Raw genomic sequence first — 15,179 nt, 5'->3', positions numbered from 1 at the left:
TTACCGTAATTATGGTTGCTCATAGATAATAATATGCTGCGGCCACGATATCTGTAAGCGACGCAAGGCTTGTTATGCTGCGGGATATTGTGGAAGACGATAACACAGCGGAGGCGTCCAAGTATCTCGCCCACGAGTCGTCGTGGATCACACGCACAATCAGCCACCCACGAACCGAAAGACCTGGGCACTACCCACACAAAGATCGTCGACTTTACTATCATCACTGCGGATGCTGGAAGGGAAGTTGGTGGCCCACGCTTCGGGTCGGACTCCAGTGGTATTCCCAAAGGTCTGTTACTGCCAACCGGCCTCTCCAGATGGCTGTTCTTTGCGACAAATACCACCATTTTATTTCTCTGGCAAGCGCACCGTGCTGAAAATCACCAGCCACCTTGCCAGGCGTGCTGTAGTCAGGTCGGAATTGGTAACCTTTTCATGGACTATCCGACCCATGAGAAGCTGAACATACCGGTACCGGAAGCCGCGTTACGCGTTGCGGCTGCTCCATCAACGCTGACTCTGGTCTCCCTTGTTCCCATCCCCTCTTCCCGGTCCTGCAGTCGGTCGTCACCTAGTTTCACCGGCCGCACCAGCACCATCCGTGAAGCCCGTCTGCGTGCCCTCTCCTCCGTTCCATTATGGCGGCATGGGCCCGAGACGACACCGAGTAATTCAATCAGCCTCTTCTACTAGAAAAGCTTCAGCAACCACCAGCTGCTCATTCTGCCATTGAAGAGCGAGAGCACCCGCTCCATCCTCCGTCACCTCCTTTACGCCCAATTGCTCATGTCTTTGCGACCTTGACAGGGTATGGTTCGACTGCTCAAATCCTTAGATTTAGGCAAACACGCCTGATCGGCAGCGACATTTCACCGGGTCTTTTTTAGGATGTTTCTGAAAGAACGCCTCCATTCCCTTTCCCAGCCAATGTCCATCGCTGCGCCACTTGCTCCCATTAAGCAAATGCTTGATGTGAGATTGACGGCCAGTATGCGGTTCTTGCACGGTAGCACACGTGCAACAGTATGCCAAACCGTCATAGGCATCGCTACGCTTTCTCAGTGTAGAAAGGCTTGGCGGCGGCCACCTAATAAAGTGCAAAACGGACCACTGAACCTGAGTGGCAGACCCAATGCGGCTACACACCTCGCGATTGTGCCTGAAGTCGGTGTTGGCGGAAACAAACAGATCGGCTGCCCGATTATATTCATCCCTGTCTTTGATATAAGCATCGAAACTGCGACTCAAAACAGCGCTAGTTATAAATATCGATCATCTTGGGCGCCCACTGCGCCCTGTTTTCGCCATATTTTCTATGTCGACAAGCGGTGGCCTCATGGCCTTATCGGTGCCGCGAAGACGTCATGAAACGGCGGCAAGATCGTCGCGCAAATTTTCGGACGTCTTCTAGCGCTCCAGGAGCCTGCCTGGTGGCAAGCGGCCGACAGTGACTGTAACTCACGCAAAGCACGCAAACCAATTTTAAACGCTGTCAATACGCTCTCGTCAACAGGACTATTGGGAAGGATGTGATCAACCAAACTCTAGACAAGGGGGATTTAGGGAGGTGCCATATTAGTGGATCAAAGCCATCCACACCAAGTCGGGCGCTGACTTAGTTTTTCCCAGCTGCATCTTTGTTCTCTCCTGCTTTCCTGTGACATTGGGGTCTAGACTAGCTATAGGGTAGGTAGAATAGAAGGTCATTGACGAGCGGTCGGGCCACAGTGTAGTGCAGTGAGTAATCTATGCGTAGATGATTGTATTGATAGCTATCGAACTAGGTAGAGACTGACTATGGTGAAGCTAATTTCCCATATACTAGTAGCGATTGTGAGGGTGCACGGGAGCGTCGTGATCTAGTGAGCCATACGTCGTCGAAGGAGCGTAGGCTCAGGGTGAGGTCGTCCTCGCGCATGGTGGTTGTGTTGTTGTAATTGGAGGGAAAACTGGGCCGCACGTGAGAGGCGCATGCGATCGCATGCCGGTCGCAATAGCCAAGTGGTCTGTTCTGGGTTGTCATATAGAGTTGAGCTTAATCTACTATATAGTTTTAACTAATACCGCTTTTGCAAAATCTGACTACTGCGCTATCCTGAGTATTAATATCTACTCGCGATCCTTGCAAATTGAATGTCCATGCTATCACTAAGACCGTTGGATTAATACCGAAGGAGAGCACGTGATTTTTATAGCGTCCTCCCTTTGTGTTTGGTTCTACGAATGTCACTCGGCGCAGGGCAGGATGCTCTATTTGCCGTGTTGAGTAACTTGAAAGTGTGAAAATTCTGTCGATCTTGGAAACTTTGGAGAAGAAGCCAAGCCAGAGCCCGAGTCCTACCGTCGAGAATATCCGTGGGTCTTTAAGTGATCAATACCGTCTGGGGCGTTGACACTCGTACCGCTGCGCGTACCCAAGCGGAGACAGACACGTTTATATTTAGTTCTGTAGAGTGGGACCAATCTAATAGCTGGCTGGTAAAAGCTCTTAGGTTCTCTAGTATTTTGCCCTTCGCGTTTATGCTTTATTCGTGCCTTTATTAGTGGAGAGTTCGGCCTTGAAACTTGGCTTTGTAGGCTACTTCGCCTTCACGGATAGACTCACGACTAGGTAGAACGCGGAGCAAAAACCTATTTTCCGCAGATTCTCCCCAAACTCTTTCGCCTAAAGCTGTTTAGCAAACGACAACCCTAACAGAATCATTACCGGCGCGGACAAAAGCTCAGCGTTTTTGCTTGGGCCCCCCATCAAGCAGCTCAACGTGATACCTTGGATTGGCACAATTAATACTATCCTAACCCATGAACCTCCTCAAAAGCCCCCTCAGATCTTCCCGAGTTAGGTGTCGAAGTCGCCAGTGCCGCGTTCCCGCCCAGTAGTCGTCGAGTAGCTATTCTCCAGAAGGTTTTGCAATTCCCGGGTATCAAGAGCGGCTCTGACTTTGGCGGGGGGGATCCCTTGAGTTTCGATTCGGTCCAAAACACGGATGGTCTGTTCTAGATCTCCATTACAAAAGTCGTTGTAAAGTTGCTAAAGTTCTTTGCCGCTTTCTGCGAATCCGATGGCAGTTTTTAATAGCTTAACTCTGCCATTTAAGAGGAGCTCGGAGACCACAGAGAGTAACTAGAAACTGCATATAGCAGTATGGCAAAGGTGAGCATTTACAGTAGGGGCTTGCCAAGTGATTACATCGTTTAATCCGTGTCGAGGCCGACATGAAAGTTTCTGAATTGAATAGCTGCTCGCTCTACCCCGATTACGAACTAATCGAACGCCTCGGGCAATGACGGCTCGTCTACACGAAGAACGGACAACATCGTGCCCGAATATGCTAAAGAAGCGGCAGTCCCGTTCAGGAACACATAATTACCGTCCCCGATCAGCTCTTCCCAGGAAGGCCATACCTGCCACGCTACGCTGATCACACGGTACGTGTCTAATCTTGGTCGACTCGTGGCGCGTTCTGTTCGTGGCGCGTTCTGTTCGTGGCGCGTTCTGTTCGTGGCGCGTTCTGTTCGTGGCGCGTTCTGTTCGTGGCGCGTTCTGTTCGTGGCGCCGTCCATTCGTAGCCGTCTATTTGTGGTGCCGTCCGTTCGTAGCCGTCCATTCGTAGCCGTCCGTTCGTAGCCGTCCGTTCGTAGCCGTCCGTTCGTAGCCGTCCGTTCGTGCCGCGTTCTGTTCGTGCCGCGTTTTGTTCGTGGCGCCGGCCAATCGTAGCCGTCCGTTCGTAGTGCCGGCCGTTCGTGGCCGTCCGTTCGTAGTGCCGGCCGTTCGTGGCCGTCCGTTCGTAGTGCCGGCCGTTCGTGGCCGTCCGTTCGTAGTGCCGGCCGTTCGTAGCCGTCCGTTCGTAGTCGTCCATTCGTGGCCGTCCATTCGTGGCCCGTCCATCCGTAGCCGTCCATCTTGGTCAGAAGTACTGTATAACACCCCACGGGTCCGTTTGCAGCCCCGCTATCCGTAGATTGCGACACCTTGCCCTGGGCGAATAGCCTGCGGGTTTCAAGGGCGACCAGTTGAACGAATGCCAGTCAAAGCGCAAGGTGCAAGATCAGGCACTGATCGAACGACGAGCGATCCAAACAGGCACAGTAGCTGCTGGCATGGGAGAACGGGAGGTGAGGCCGTGATGAGTAGCTGCAGGTGCTGTATGGAGCCGCCCGTGCGTCCTCGTCATGGTCACTCACCTCTTTTGCTGCTTCGATCGTCCAGCGGAAATAGACCGCCGATAATTCAAAATTGTTGCCCTCCTTTGGCCCTTCGCTTGTTTGTTCGATTCAATGCGAGACTCATTTGACCGCTCCGGGCTGTGATGGTACCGCCCAGCGCCAGTTCCTGACATGGGCCGAACTTGCCGATGCTGCCCTTCATAGCCTAACAAGTATGGATGATCCCGTGTGTCATTCCTGGGGATATGTGAGTGACTGGTTTGGCAACAGCCTGGGCGTAGCCGTTGTTGCAACATTGCACCATTGGCCCAAAGGCCTTGCAAGCGTCCTGTCACTGATGTCCGTACCGTGCTGAATGTTCAAGGGGAGTGGTTCGTCATTCCTATATGCTTAGTAGCATCGCACAAGTCTTACTCGCACCCCATGGCCTCCGACTGGGACGTTGGTCTACTGCCGGCAGCATCGAAGTGAGATACATTCATTGCGCATCACCGAAGCTACGAAGGACGAAGCTGGTGCTACGGTACGTACGGGCGTGACGGAATGCCTAGTATCACGGACGAAGACCGGCGCAGGGAAGTGCAGACGCGCACATAGAGGACGGGGTATAATATCACAGGTTGATGAATAGCCTACAGACGCATCAGGTACTGCAGCTCCTGGAGCATTTGCGGCATGCGGATGGGCAGATCGTCGGCGATGCTTATCTAGGCCAACTGTGGCCACTCCGGAATTGGATGATGTCCGCACTGACGTTCCGGACAAGAGCTGGCGCTGCGAATGGCCACGGTTTTCTCAACCGGTAGGACGATGGAAGACAGGTACAAAGGAGCCGAACTCTGACGGCAAAAGACCTCGTTCTGTTCAGTGGTGGGTTGACGTCCCTGCTTCGGTTGCCGCGATGAAGACTGTTCACCGCGCACTTCACAATGTTTACAATGCTGCCAGTCGAGATCGCCCAAATGATCGCGGGCCTATGCTCCACGCGAGATCAAGCCGCCCTTGTTCTCACCTGCCGACAGCTCTTCAGAGTATGCAACGAAGTGCTCTACCGAAATGACTGCGAGAAACTAGGCTCCTTCTCCGTTTTCTCTGCCATTGTTCGTTGTCACGACGATTCCGTGGCTCTGGGCACCCTAAGAGCTGCGGTGCATGGGGGGGCGAAACTATGGCAGTGCCGAGGCATGGACGGGTTTCTATGCCCTCTACCTCCAGAGCCTCACTTTATCGCCTACTCTCCTTTGCATCTGGCGGCGAAGCGAGGGCGAAATCTCGTCGTCTCGTTTCTCTTGGACAATAATGTTCCGGCGGATGGCCCTCCCAACATGACCAGCACACCCCTGTTCGAGGCCATCATCAACAGAAGAGAGAAAACGGCAATTCTTCTCCTGGAGCGCGGCGCATCTCTACGTACCGGCAAAAGCAACCTTGGCGTCCTGCATGCTGCGGTGCAGGGATGCCTTCCCAATCTCGTCACACATCTCGTCAGGAATTGCGGGATCGATGTGAATAGGCCGACGATGCCCGGCTGTACGCCGCTTGATCTTGCTATGAGCCACAGGATAGGGCCGATGGTTGAGACGCTTATCATGCTTGGGGTAGACATGTATGGACGTCTACTCCGCTGCTGTGAGCTTGGAGATCATCGCGTTGGGCGATGGCTTATCCAGTCAGCGGGCTGGGAGCTGTCCGGCCGGTTGAGTCTGGACCAGATTTTCAGACTCATCGACGTCACAGTGGCAGAAAGAGTCACTCCATCTATGCGCGATGACAGGAACGTATTCTGTGATGCCCTGCTGGGCCTTCTGGGACAAGCCGCCTCCAGATGTGGGCGAGATGCAAGGGTTGGCTACGAAATCGACGGCTTTCTCGGGGGCCACCTCAGCAGACTCGTCGGGATTCAGCGACCGAGTATCGACCGGGGGCTCGCTTTGGTATTTCTAGGACATGGTGCGAGAATACAGGACGGGATACTCCTCGACCTTCGAAGTGTTCTGCTTTCGGGTGATTTCTTTCCTTCTAGGCACAGAGCTCTTCGAAAGAATCCGAGTCTGCTGCAGAGCTTCGATTTCATCCAAAATGAATGCCTTAAAGACTCATCGCATCCGCCGCCGGGTTCTGCGCGGTATTTTGGGAATCAAGTGGCTCAAACCGTACAGGATCTCGTGGACGAGTTATCACGTCGGAATCTACCTCTTTCATTGAAAGGTCTCATCAAGTATGAAGTAAGCCTGATCGAGATGTCGAAAGAATGAATCTGCTCCGATTGCATACGCAACGCGACTTGGCGGTCGGAAAAGCAAGGGGAGCTTGGTCCTGTAGCGAAGCGGTGTCTTTGAATAATACGTTCCTTTGGAATCTAGCTCTTAGGAACGCAAATTCAATGCAAGGCGCCTCCGACTGACGCCGATAGCTAGTATGTGGATATGTGTAGGCAGGAAAGCGCTCAACGCAAGCCAGACGAAAGTCGAGAGCCAATCACCGTGCCAGGTTGTTAGTCCACGTTACGCCCTGACGACCCAATTGGCCCGAACCTCCTGGCTCTTCCAAGGCCTGGTAGACCGCGACTTCCGCTGTCTAATTGCGATGTATTGTTTTGCGCAAAACCACATTCAAGGCCCACTTACTCTCTTTAAACTGGTGCACATTGTAAAAGCTACAAACGGCTTTTCAGGCACTCCCGGACTGGATCTAGAAGAAGATAAAGTTCCAGATTGCCCCAGCTGAGATTCCCCTCCTATTCTCGAATCAACCTTTGAAAGATTACATTCCTCATAGTATCCATTGCGCTGAGTTTTAATTGATGAGATGCCGGGTAGCAAAACTGGTATTGAACCACATGTTCACGTGACAGTTGGAGAAGTGGGGCGTAGGAAGCGATGGAAACGTATGGAAATGGGCAGAGATGAACTAGGCTCTTGGAGCGAACTTGCCGGAGCTAACGAGGGAGTTCGCTGCGTCTGTGTTTGATACTACAACTATGGACGAATATGATGACTACTCAAGCGACCCAACCCAGAACCCTGGGTCTGATGATACGTAGCACGCATCGCCCGCTCCGAGAAGCGGCCTGAGACCTGCAGGCGAAGCCCCTGTACGCCTGGCGACCTTTGAGACATCAGACGAAGACGAGCCTACGATTCTATATAGTGTGGAAATTGTCCATCAATCGTCGACGGCGGACAGGCGAATCAGAAACTGGTATCACGGAGTCGCCACGCAGTTTCTGGGACCGTTTTCTGCAACCGAAATTGGATGAGGCGACGGCGAAGAAACCTTGTAGTGTGGACGATACAGACTTTGTGATGTGTGCGACACATCGTGCCATAGTTCTTGATAAGGAGCCTTACGCTCTATTACCTTAGTTAATTAATCTTTGCCTCTCTTTACTCAAACTACGTTACCTTTTGTTATTATATAGCTAGTTGCGCTATTTTAATACCCGGCTGCGGTCCTGGCGACCCTGCAGACCCGTCGCATTATTTATTTAGGAGCCTTGTAATACTCTTCCATTATTCTTTCGAGCGTATCTGCGTTGTTGTGTTATTGTTGCCGCGTGGGCAGCCTCTATGATAGCCTCAACCTCCAACGACGCGGTTGTCGCTGGGAACCGAGGTTACACAAGTGTTACGACCCAACATACGACCGCATGAGTCCGTCATGCGTCTCGCACGTGACCTCACGCATGACCCATTCTTTTTCCACCAATCACACACTGATCACATTGATGCACTGCACTCAACACCATGATCAGGGCGATCAACTGCATTTGATCACCTCTGATCACCTACAAGGAACCGTGATCACTCCGTGATCACCATAGTATATAGGAAGCCCCTACGCTTCACCATAGCCAGTCTCTACCCAGCTCCTCAGCTATCAATACAATTGTCAACGCAGATCAGTTCTACTGCACTCGACTGTGACCCGACCGCTCAAGTCAACGACATCCTAGTGTACTCAGATCATAAACCGACCTCAGTCTACCTACCCTGTAGTTAGTCTGACCCGAACGTCACAACAAGGCAGCCTGCGGCTCTGACCACATCTCTTCCGTTGCTATTCCCCCCAACAAAATAGTAGTACGTATCTGCTCATTATATTAATTTTATCTAATATCGCTCACGCCCTCTGTATGACGCTCGGGTGTACAGTAGCTACTGGGTAAATAGAATAAAAGTCGGTTTCATAAACTAAGTATACTAGGATATCGTTAACCTAAGAGGTTGGCTATACGGTAGTTTTTATATCGTAGATAGTAATCTATACGTAAATGATTTTATTAAATGCTATGGAGCTAGGTAGAACTAGCTACAGTGGAGCGTAGCTCCCTAATACGGAGGACACTGTCAAAAGCAATGTCCTGCCAAGGCGCTAGTAATATCACTCATGAGCAAAAAATACAGAGGCACTACACGTTTTTTTGATAGTCTTAGTCAGCGACCGAAGTAACGCTAAAGTAGTCGCGTTAAGCCCTTAATTAGCGCCTCCTGAGCCGAGGACATGTCAGAAACTGGATTCAATGAAGAGAGTGAAAAGGTGCACAGCGTCGCGAGGGCGTTGCTAGCTAGCTGCGAGTACGGGGTTCTTGCTGTATTAATGTCTTGATCTTCCTAGAAGCATTCCACTGCTGCGACGGCTTTTCCATCGGTGGCCCCTGATGCACGTGACCTAATCGGGCTCCCTGTGCACAGGGCTAGCGACCCCAGCCTGCAACAACATTGGCATGCAACGAGTGTCTGACAGGACAAGTCTTTTGAAAGCGTCCTCCGTACTGCGTCATCACTTACCAGACGCATGTTGCCTGCCAAGGTTATCGCGGGACCCCAGGGTGGTTGGGGCCGAAAACTTGTGGCTGGGTGTGGCACAGTAAGCCCCAATCGGGTCACGTGCACAGGGGTGAATAGTCGTCACAGCCGTGGAATGTTTCTAGGAAGACCAAGAGGTTAATACAGTCACAAAGGACCCCCGTACTCGCAATACATAGCAGCGAGACCGCGACGTTGTGCACCATTTCACTCTCTTCATCAACCCCAGTTCATGGTGTTCTTGCTGGTGATCGATGTGATTGCTACGATTGGTGGAGAAAGATGGAGATTTCCCGTGGGTCACGTGCGAGCCGCATGACGCCGAAGTCTTGCCGGAGACGGTACAAAACCCCCTTATTCGATGCCGTGAGATTGCCATTGAGCTTATGAGCTGTGTGTTTCTTTGGAGGCCGGGACGTCGACACTCGGCTGTGTTCATCTCATTGTGGCATTATCTCCGCTACCCTATTTACCAAAGGGGAGACTATTCACATCACGACGCACGTTGATTGCAGCAGCACCTGCCAAACTCCTGGTCAATGTTTGACCCTTTTGTTGACGTCTGGAACCACCTTTGGCGCCACTGACGAAGAATCGACGATCCGCAACTAGGACTGTTCTAATTTCTTTGCCGTAATAGGTCATCACATAATCTCCTTCCACAATGATCCCAACGCTAATGGCGGCGCATATAGCCCCTCTACAAGTAGGGCAAAGTGAGTAACCCACTCCAAACTCTCCAGCATCTTCATATTCCTTCAAATCATATAGGACTGACAAACGTAAAGCTTTTGCGAAGAGGACTATATCGTGACTTTCTACCTTGCCGAGTTTATTAACTCGCTTACAAACCTCGCTTACAGTAGGCCCGTCGACTCTGATTCCTCTTGAGTTATAAATACTTACGTTTGCATAGGCTACCCTGCTCTCCAATCTATGTACGGCTCGGGCAGCCGCGGGCTATTCGCACCAAATTGGGATTTCATGTCTATATCCCTTTGTTCCTCGGGATCGGCTCATTCCTATTCCATGCGTCGCTCCGCCAGACTCTTGAATATGCCGACGAGCTTGCCATGATCGGTATCATTTGGTCCGTGCTCCAGGCTACTCTCAGCATACGGCAATCTACTTCGAAAGTTCGCGCCATTTCAGTGACCCTTACCGCCGTGGTTCTCGGCTTCTCAGTCTTCTACGTCTGGTCCGCGAATATCCTCTACCACGTCCTTGCCTTTTCTGTCTGAATCGCTGCCGTGACTTGTCGCGCTCAGTATCTATTTTGGTGGACTGAACCGGGGTTCCCGAGAGAGAAGGCTCGTGACTGGAATAAGCGGACGTGGCCGTCTCTCGGAGCATGTCTAGTTGGGTATGTCCTTTGGAACATTGACCTTGAGTGTTGTACCATGCTTCGAAATGTTAGGCAACTGGTTGGACTGCCTTGGCCATGGCTGCTCGAGTTTCACGGTTGGTGGCACATCTTAACGGGCATCGGTGCAGGCCGATTCATGAATGTGGCCAGAGAAATGAGGGAGGAATGCCGCCGCGGAAAGGAAAAGGAGACATAAACACTTTGGCCAGGACGAAAACATCCCCTAGAGAATCATAGAACCTTATGTCTGACTGATCCTTCAAGGAAACAGTGTATATTCCGCAATATTCAATTATTTGAATAAAAATAAAGTGCTCAATACCAGTGGCTGCCCCCTAACTTCGGTGAAATCCCAGCTCTCTAGACTCGAAACCCCAAAGTAAGGCTCCTTATAAAGAACTACGGCACGATGACTGTGAATGACGGATAGCCATGTGCTCATACTGAAACGCGAAAAATTCCAAGGGGCCGCCTCAAACCCACACAACAATCGTCTTTTGTACGCATAGCGCACGACCGTGATGAAAGTGGGGTAAATGCGGTCGCATGACGGGTCGTACCACCCTAAGGCTAACCTTAAACGCTTCTCGCGCCTTACTGCCCTATCTATAATAAGCGAGTAAGCTCTATATCTATATGAATCCCTAAACAGTTTATCCGTCTACCTATACAGGGTTTTTTTAATGGTATGTTCGCCTTATGAAACCAGGCTTCGAGCTCACCCGTGATGCGTTATGAATCAGGTTGTTCAAGCGCCTTCATTGTTGCAAAAGAGAAGCGGCGTTTGAGCCCTATTTATGCTCCTCACATATGTATGCTCTACGCTCTAGAGCTCTTTATCCTCCCATGCTTCATGCTCCCTTTAATTGGGATATCTCCCTTCCTTTCCTCTACCGTGTGTCCGAGATACTGAGCCCTCCCAGCGCTCATGCCGCGCAGTGACCGAGTGTGGCACAATACCCCCCCCCTCCGAGCCCAGCGCGCGAGTGAGATATGCTCACCGTCACACATTTGAATTCATGCGTACGTAATTGGCGCCTACAGATACTTGAGTAGGTCCCGAGTACGAAAGACTTTGCATATGATCAGCATAAGGGCACATCCTCTTTGTCACGCTAAGCCAACAGGTTCGATTCGATCCCAGGATTATAGACAACTCTCTTGGACGGAATTCTGACCGGTGATATCACGAGCCTTAAGAGTAGGTTAGACTTGCTCTGACGTCTTCATTTCGCGGCCTGGGTCAGAACGACTCTCGTGATATACGTCGTCAGTCAAGACCCGCACCTGACTTATACTCATATGCGGGGTCAGGCTCAGGAGTGTCGTCGTCGTTCTTCGAACCAGGCCTTTTCCTCCGCGTTCAGACAAAATGAGTCCTGTACTGCACTAATAGCCAGGACTATCTGGGCTTTGGTCTTTCTGTGGATAGCCGCCATTGATCTCTTGATCGCGCTTTGGCCAGACTGCGAATGACGCCGCCCGCTGCTAAGCATGCTTCTTGAATACCGTCCCGCGAGGCTGTAGGGCTTTCGTTCGTTGGGCTGACTGTATCTAATGCGAGCCAGGGGTCGGTCAGGGTGCCATCGCACATCCGATGGCCTAGTACATGGCGCTGGCGTCAAATTTGCAGTTTCTATAGCAGAATTGGGATGCTCATATAGCTTGGTAGTGCGGGGCTCCTCGTCAGATACTACGCTATAGAGACTGGCCGATGAGCTGATCGATCTTTCGCTTGCGGCTACTGTGGATGTTTTAATGGTCGACTCGTACAAATCCATCACATGTTGAATCTGCGCAGAAAACCTGCTCCGCCAATCGAATTCTCCGCTTGGTATGGTCTCGCAGCCACTACGACGCAATTGGTGGGGTGCCATAGGCGACTGTCTACGGGGGGCGCAGGAGTCAAGTTTCGCGAACCTACACGCTTAAGAGAAGAAATGCATTGTGAATCGTCATCGAGAAGCGAATATGTACTTTTTGGCTGCGCCGTGCCGCCTCTCGGCGGTCACATTCGGAGTCGCGTTTTGTCGCTTGAATAACATCTACAGCGCCTCAAACGAAGACGCGTAACCCAAAGGCGCTCTAAGGCCGTCATTCTTGCCATTCTTAGCCCTTGTGCTAGCATGAGGAAGACTATTTATTATTCATGGTCACGTATTGGCTGTTCGATTGCACTCGATACCGAGAGATGTACTACATAGCTTGGTTTATGGGCTATCATTTTGTCAGTCGGGTTGTTTGGGCGCGGTATGATTCTTGATTGGTTCTCAGAAGATAACGTCTGGTGCAAAGAGTCAAATATCCGTTGTGACTTGGTAGGAGTAAAAGTTCTCTGTGTACCTTCCACGGCATGGCTTCGGTATCGCCTCTTGAAATCGATGAAGCGAAGCTGGGGACGATATCAATGTCTCTGCGCGGCCTGATCTACGATGCCGAGTACAGGGTGAAGGCATATTATTGTACTCAATATCTATATATTAAGCGCTTTCTGTCGGGCGGACAGGATAATCAGAGTCAATTGAATGAAATACGTACAGTATTGCAAAGGCCAACATGTAACGCAACTGAGACCTGCAATGTTTTCTTGTATCGAGGACAACACCCGCGTCGCAACTTCCTCAACGACAATCCTGTCAAGAGCGCACCTGCGGTCTAGATAGGACGGTGCAAACGCTGCGCGAAGCCCGAGACGTTTCCATTGTATTTAGGTCTGTGGAGGGCCATCAAGCACTGCACCGAACAGGATATGAATATCTAGTCCATGGAAAGACAACATTACCTCTAGTCATGAGTGAGATAGAACTTTACATAAGCAGCAAGAGCAACAAGCGGCATCAAATCACGGTGTGCGTGGTCCAGAGCCTCTATTGAATCATATCACGAGCGCGTGGCCGCTCGCCGATCTAGGTCTTGGGTTATATTCAAAACACCTCTGTGGTAATTCTACAACCTCTCGTCCACGTGGAACTGTTGGGCCAGTGACGATACATCTCTAGCGCTGGCCCCCGAGGTGAGTGGTGCTGACGAGGACCCTCCCCATGCTTCTTTCAGCGCCTCAACGAGTCATCACTCGCTGGTGGATATAGAACACTAAACTCAGTTGTCTGCAAAACTCCGTTTGGCGGCGCTTCCGGATGAGCTTCGCCGCTACGCTCGATAACGATGGACATGGCGGAATGATCCGCATGGTGCGGCTGCGGCCACTGACTTTGGGACACCCCAGGGCGCTTGTCTGAACTTTTCGAGGGGCTTAGATATCTGCCTGTTCTGCCCTTGAGCTGGTGGCAGAGTCCTAAGAGAGGCCCAAGTGCGGATAGATTGGCAGTCACGAGGGCCACTTGCACTTCGATGATAGTCCACATGACATAGGTGATATCGTAGGTGATGTCTGAAGTCGTCGCTAATGCATCGATGCTCATCATACGTAGAGACGAGGCCGCTAGAACGAAGAGTCCAAGCGCAAACAACACAGTCAATGCTACTCGCCGCAGCCCAGGTCCGCGAAGAGCGAACACTAAGCGCATCGGCAGCATGAGTATGATGACGTCCGTAGCGATCGAGAATCCAGCGTTCGCGAGCCAGAACTGGCCGTTGTCGATGCATGCACCGTCGATGCTCGTGCGCCATGCCTTCCGAGGAGGCTGGCACTGGAACAGCACTGCGAAGACCGCAGCGAAACAGTGACCGCCGATGATCACCATGAGGCAGATACAGCAACACCTAAACCAGCGAATCTTGCCAAAAACCCTGAGATAGAATAGTACGACGCTGCATTTGGCAAGATCAAGCGATAACTTGTCCATCACTCGCGAGACGTAGAGATACTTCCAGTATCGCTCAGCTTATGTAGCGGGGAGTGTGAATGGTTCGACATACCTTGAGCGAGTCTCTTCGCTCAATCACACCGAGATCTGCCCAGTGACGGCCCACGCCGTGTTGGCACGCTGCATGGGTCAGTCCATGGCTCTTAAGAGACCGGTATTGATAGTCTGGAAATGCTTACAAGCTATTAACACGGCGCTCGTGAGCAATCCGAAGAACTTCTGACATCAGCTCTGAAGACTCCCACCGGTACGCGGATCTCACGCAAGCAATCAAGGCCGTCAAATCGTCGGCTTTCAGCTTCCCATCGACCCGTGATCGAACCCAGAGCCGGAGGATCAATAGAATCGGACATATGAAGAGAAGAACTCCCGAAGGAGCATACACAAGATATGCGACATTTCCATCTTCGCTTCCCTGGGAAGCGGCCTCACCGCCTGAATTGAGGGTCATTGTGTGCGATTGAGAACCTGAGATTAGGTCTGCGAGGAAGCTTTAGAATAAGGTAGTCGCCGGGTAGGACGGGGTGCTTGCGACCACTTGCTTGATGCTCAGGGTTTACGCATTCGTAAAGGTTAAAGTAGTGCATAAGGCAAAGCTCATCATCTTGACCGCTTCCAAGATCGCCAAAACTTACAACATGACGTCGAGCGGGCTAGAGCGGCCTCCATGTCTTTGTTTGGACTGCCTGGGGTCCTTATTTGGCGTGCACTTGACGATGCGGAATCCTACCTGGAAGTACAATTGTACAGTACTCTCCAATTGGGATCTGGTGTCCCTCATGCATCATTAGGTCTCTTGTCAAGTTCCCGAAGGTTGGAAGGTCTCTCGGTTGGTTTCTTTACTTCGAACGGTGCATTCGCAAAGAGATACAGGTACTCCACTGGAGATAGGCAGGATCCAAGGCGTGAGTGTGCACGAGATTTGGCAAATACCGAGTGGATTTGCCGTGGGCTCGTGATCTATCGTGACCGAAATGCCACCTCTAAGTGGGACGAAAACGGAGTATA

The 15,179-nt window shown here is 51.4% G+C and overlaps 4 protein-coding genes across 4 annotated transcripts; 2 read left to right on the top strand and 2 right to left on the bottom strand.

The window, feature by feature from the left end:
* Nucleotides 1–3,267: 3,267 nt before the first annotated feature.
* On the bottom strand, nt 3,268–3,906 carry F5Z01DRAFT_640077 (uncharacterized protein; the record flags this gene model as incomplete). Its single annotated transcript, XM_046262500.1, has 1 exon — nt 3,268–3,906. One exon carries the CDS (start codon nt 3,904–3,906, stop codon nt 3,268–3,270), a length of 639 nt encoding a protein of 212 aa, XP_046114594.1.
* Nucleotides 3,907–5,099: 1,193 nt separating this feature from the next.
* F5Z01DRAFT_629086 (uncharacterized protein) lies at nt 5,100–6,425 on the top strand (the record flags this gene model as incomplete). The annotated part of the gene is made up of 1 exon (XM_046261640.1): nt 5,100–6,425. The coding sequence occupies one exon, from the start codon at nt 5,100–5,102 to the stop codon at nt 6,423–6,425; it is 1,326 nt and encodes a 441-aa protein (XP_046114593.1).
* A 3,217-nt stretch (nt 6,426–9,642) lies between these two features.
* Nucleotides 9,643–10,667, top strand: F5Z01DRAFT_745380 (putative alkaline dihydroceramidase Ydc1; the record flags this gene model as incomplete). Its single annotated transcript, XM_046266931.1, has 3 exons — nt 9,643–9,684; nt 9,932–10,213; nt 10,247–10,667. 3 exons carry the CDS (start codon nt 9,643–9,645, stop codon nt 10,538–10,540), a joined length of 618 nt encoding a protein of 205 aa, XP_046114592.1. The 3' UTR covers nt 10,541–10,667.
* A 2,615-nt stretch (nt 10,668–13,282) lies between these two features.
* F5Z01DRAFT_665634 (putative PTH11-typeG-protein-coupled receptor) lies at nt 13,283–14,734 on the bottom strand. Its single transcript, XM_046264169.1, has 4 exons — nt 14,434–14,734; nt 14,351–14,387; nt 14,224–14,291; nt 13,283–14,171 (listed from the first exon to the last, which is right to left on the bottom strand). Exons 1-4 carry the CDS (start codon nt 14,620–14,622, stop codon nt 13,395–13,397), a joined length of 1,071 nt encoding a protein of 356 aa, XP_046114591.1. The 5' UTR covers nt 14,623–14,734; the 3' UTR covers nt 13,283–13,394.
* Between the last annotated feature and the right edge of the window lie 445 nt (nt 14,735–15,179).

This window comes from Emericellopsis atlantica (assembly GCF_019669845.1).
Source record: "Emericellopsis atlantica unplaced genomic scaffold F5Z01scaffold_34, whole genome shotgun sequence".
In the NCBI taxonomy this organism is placed as follows: Eukaryota; Fungi; Ascomycota; class Sordariomycetes; order Hypocreales; family Bionectriaceae; genus Emericellopsis; species Emericellopsis atlantica.
Note: the sequence above shows the minus strand (reverse complement) of the source record. Positions and strands in the feature narration are given on the sequence as shown.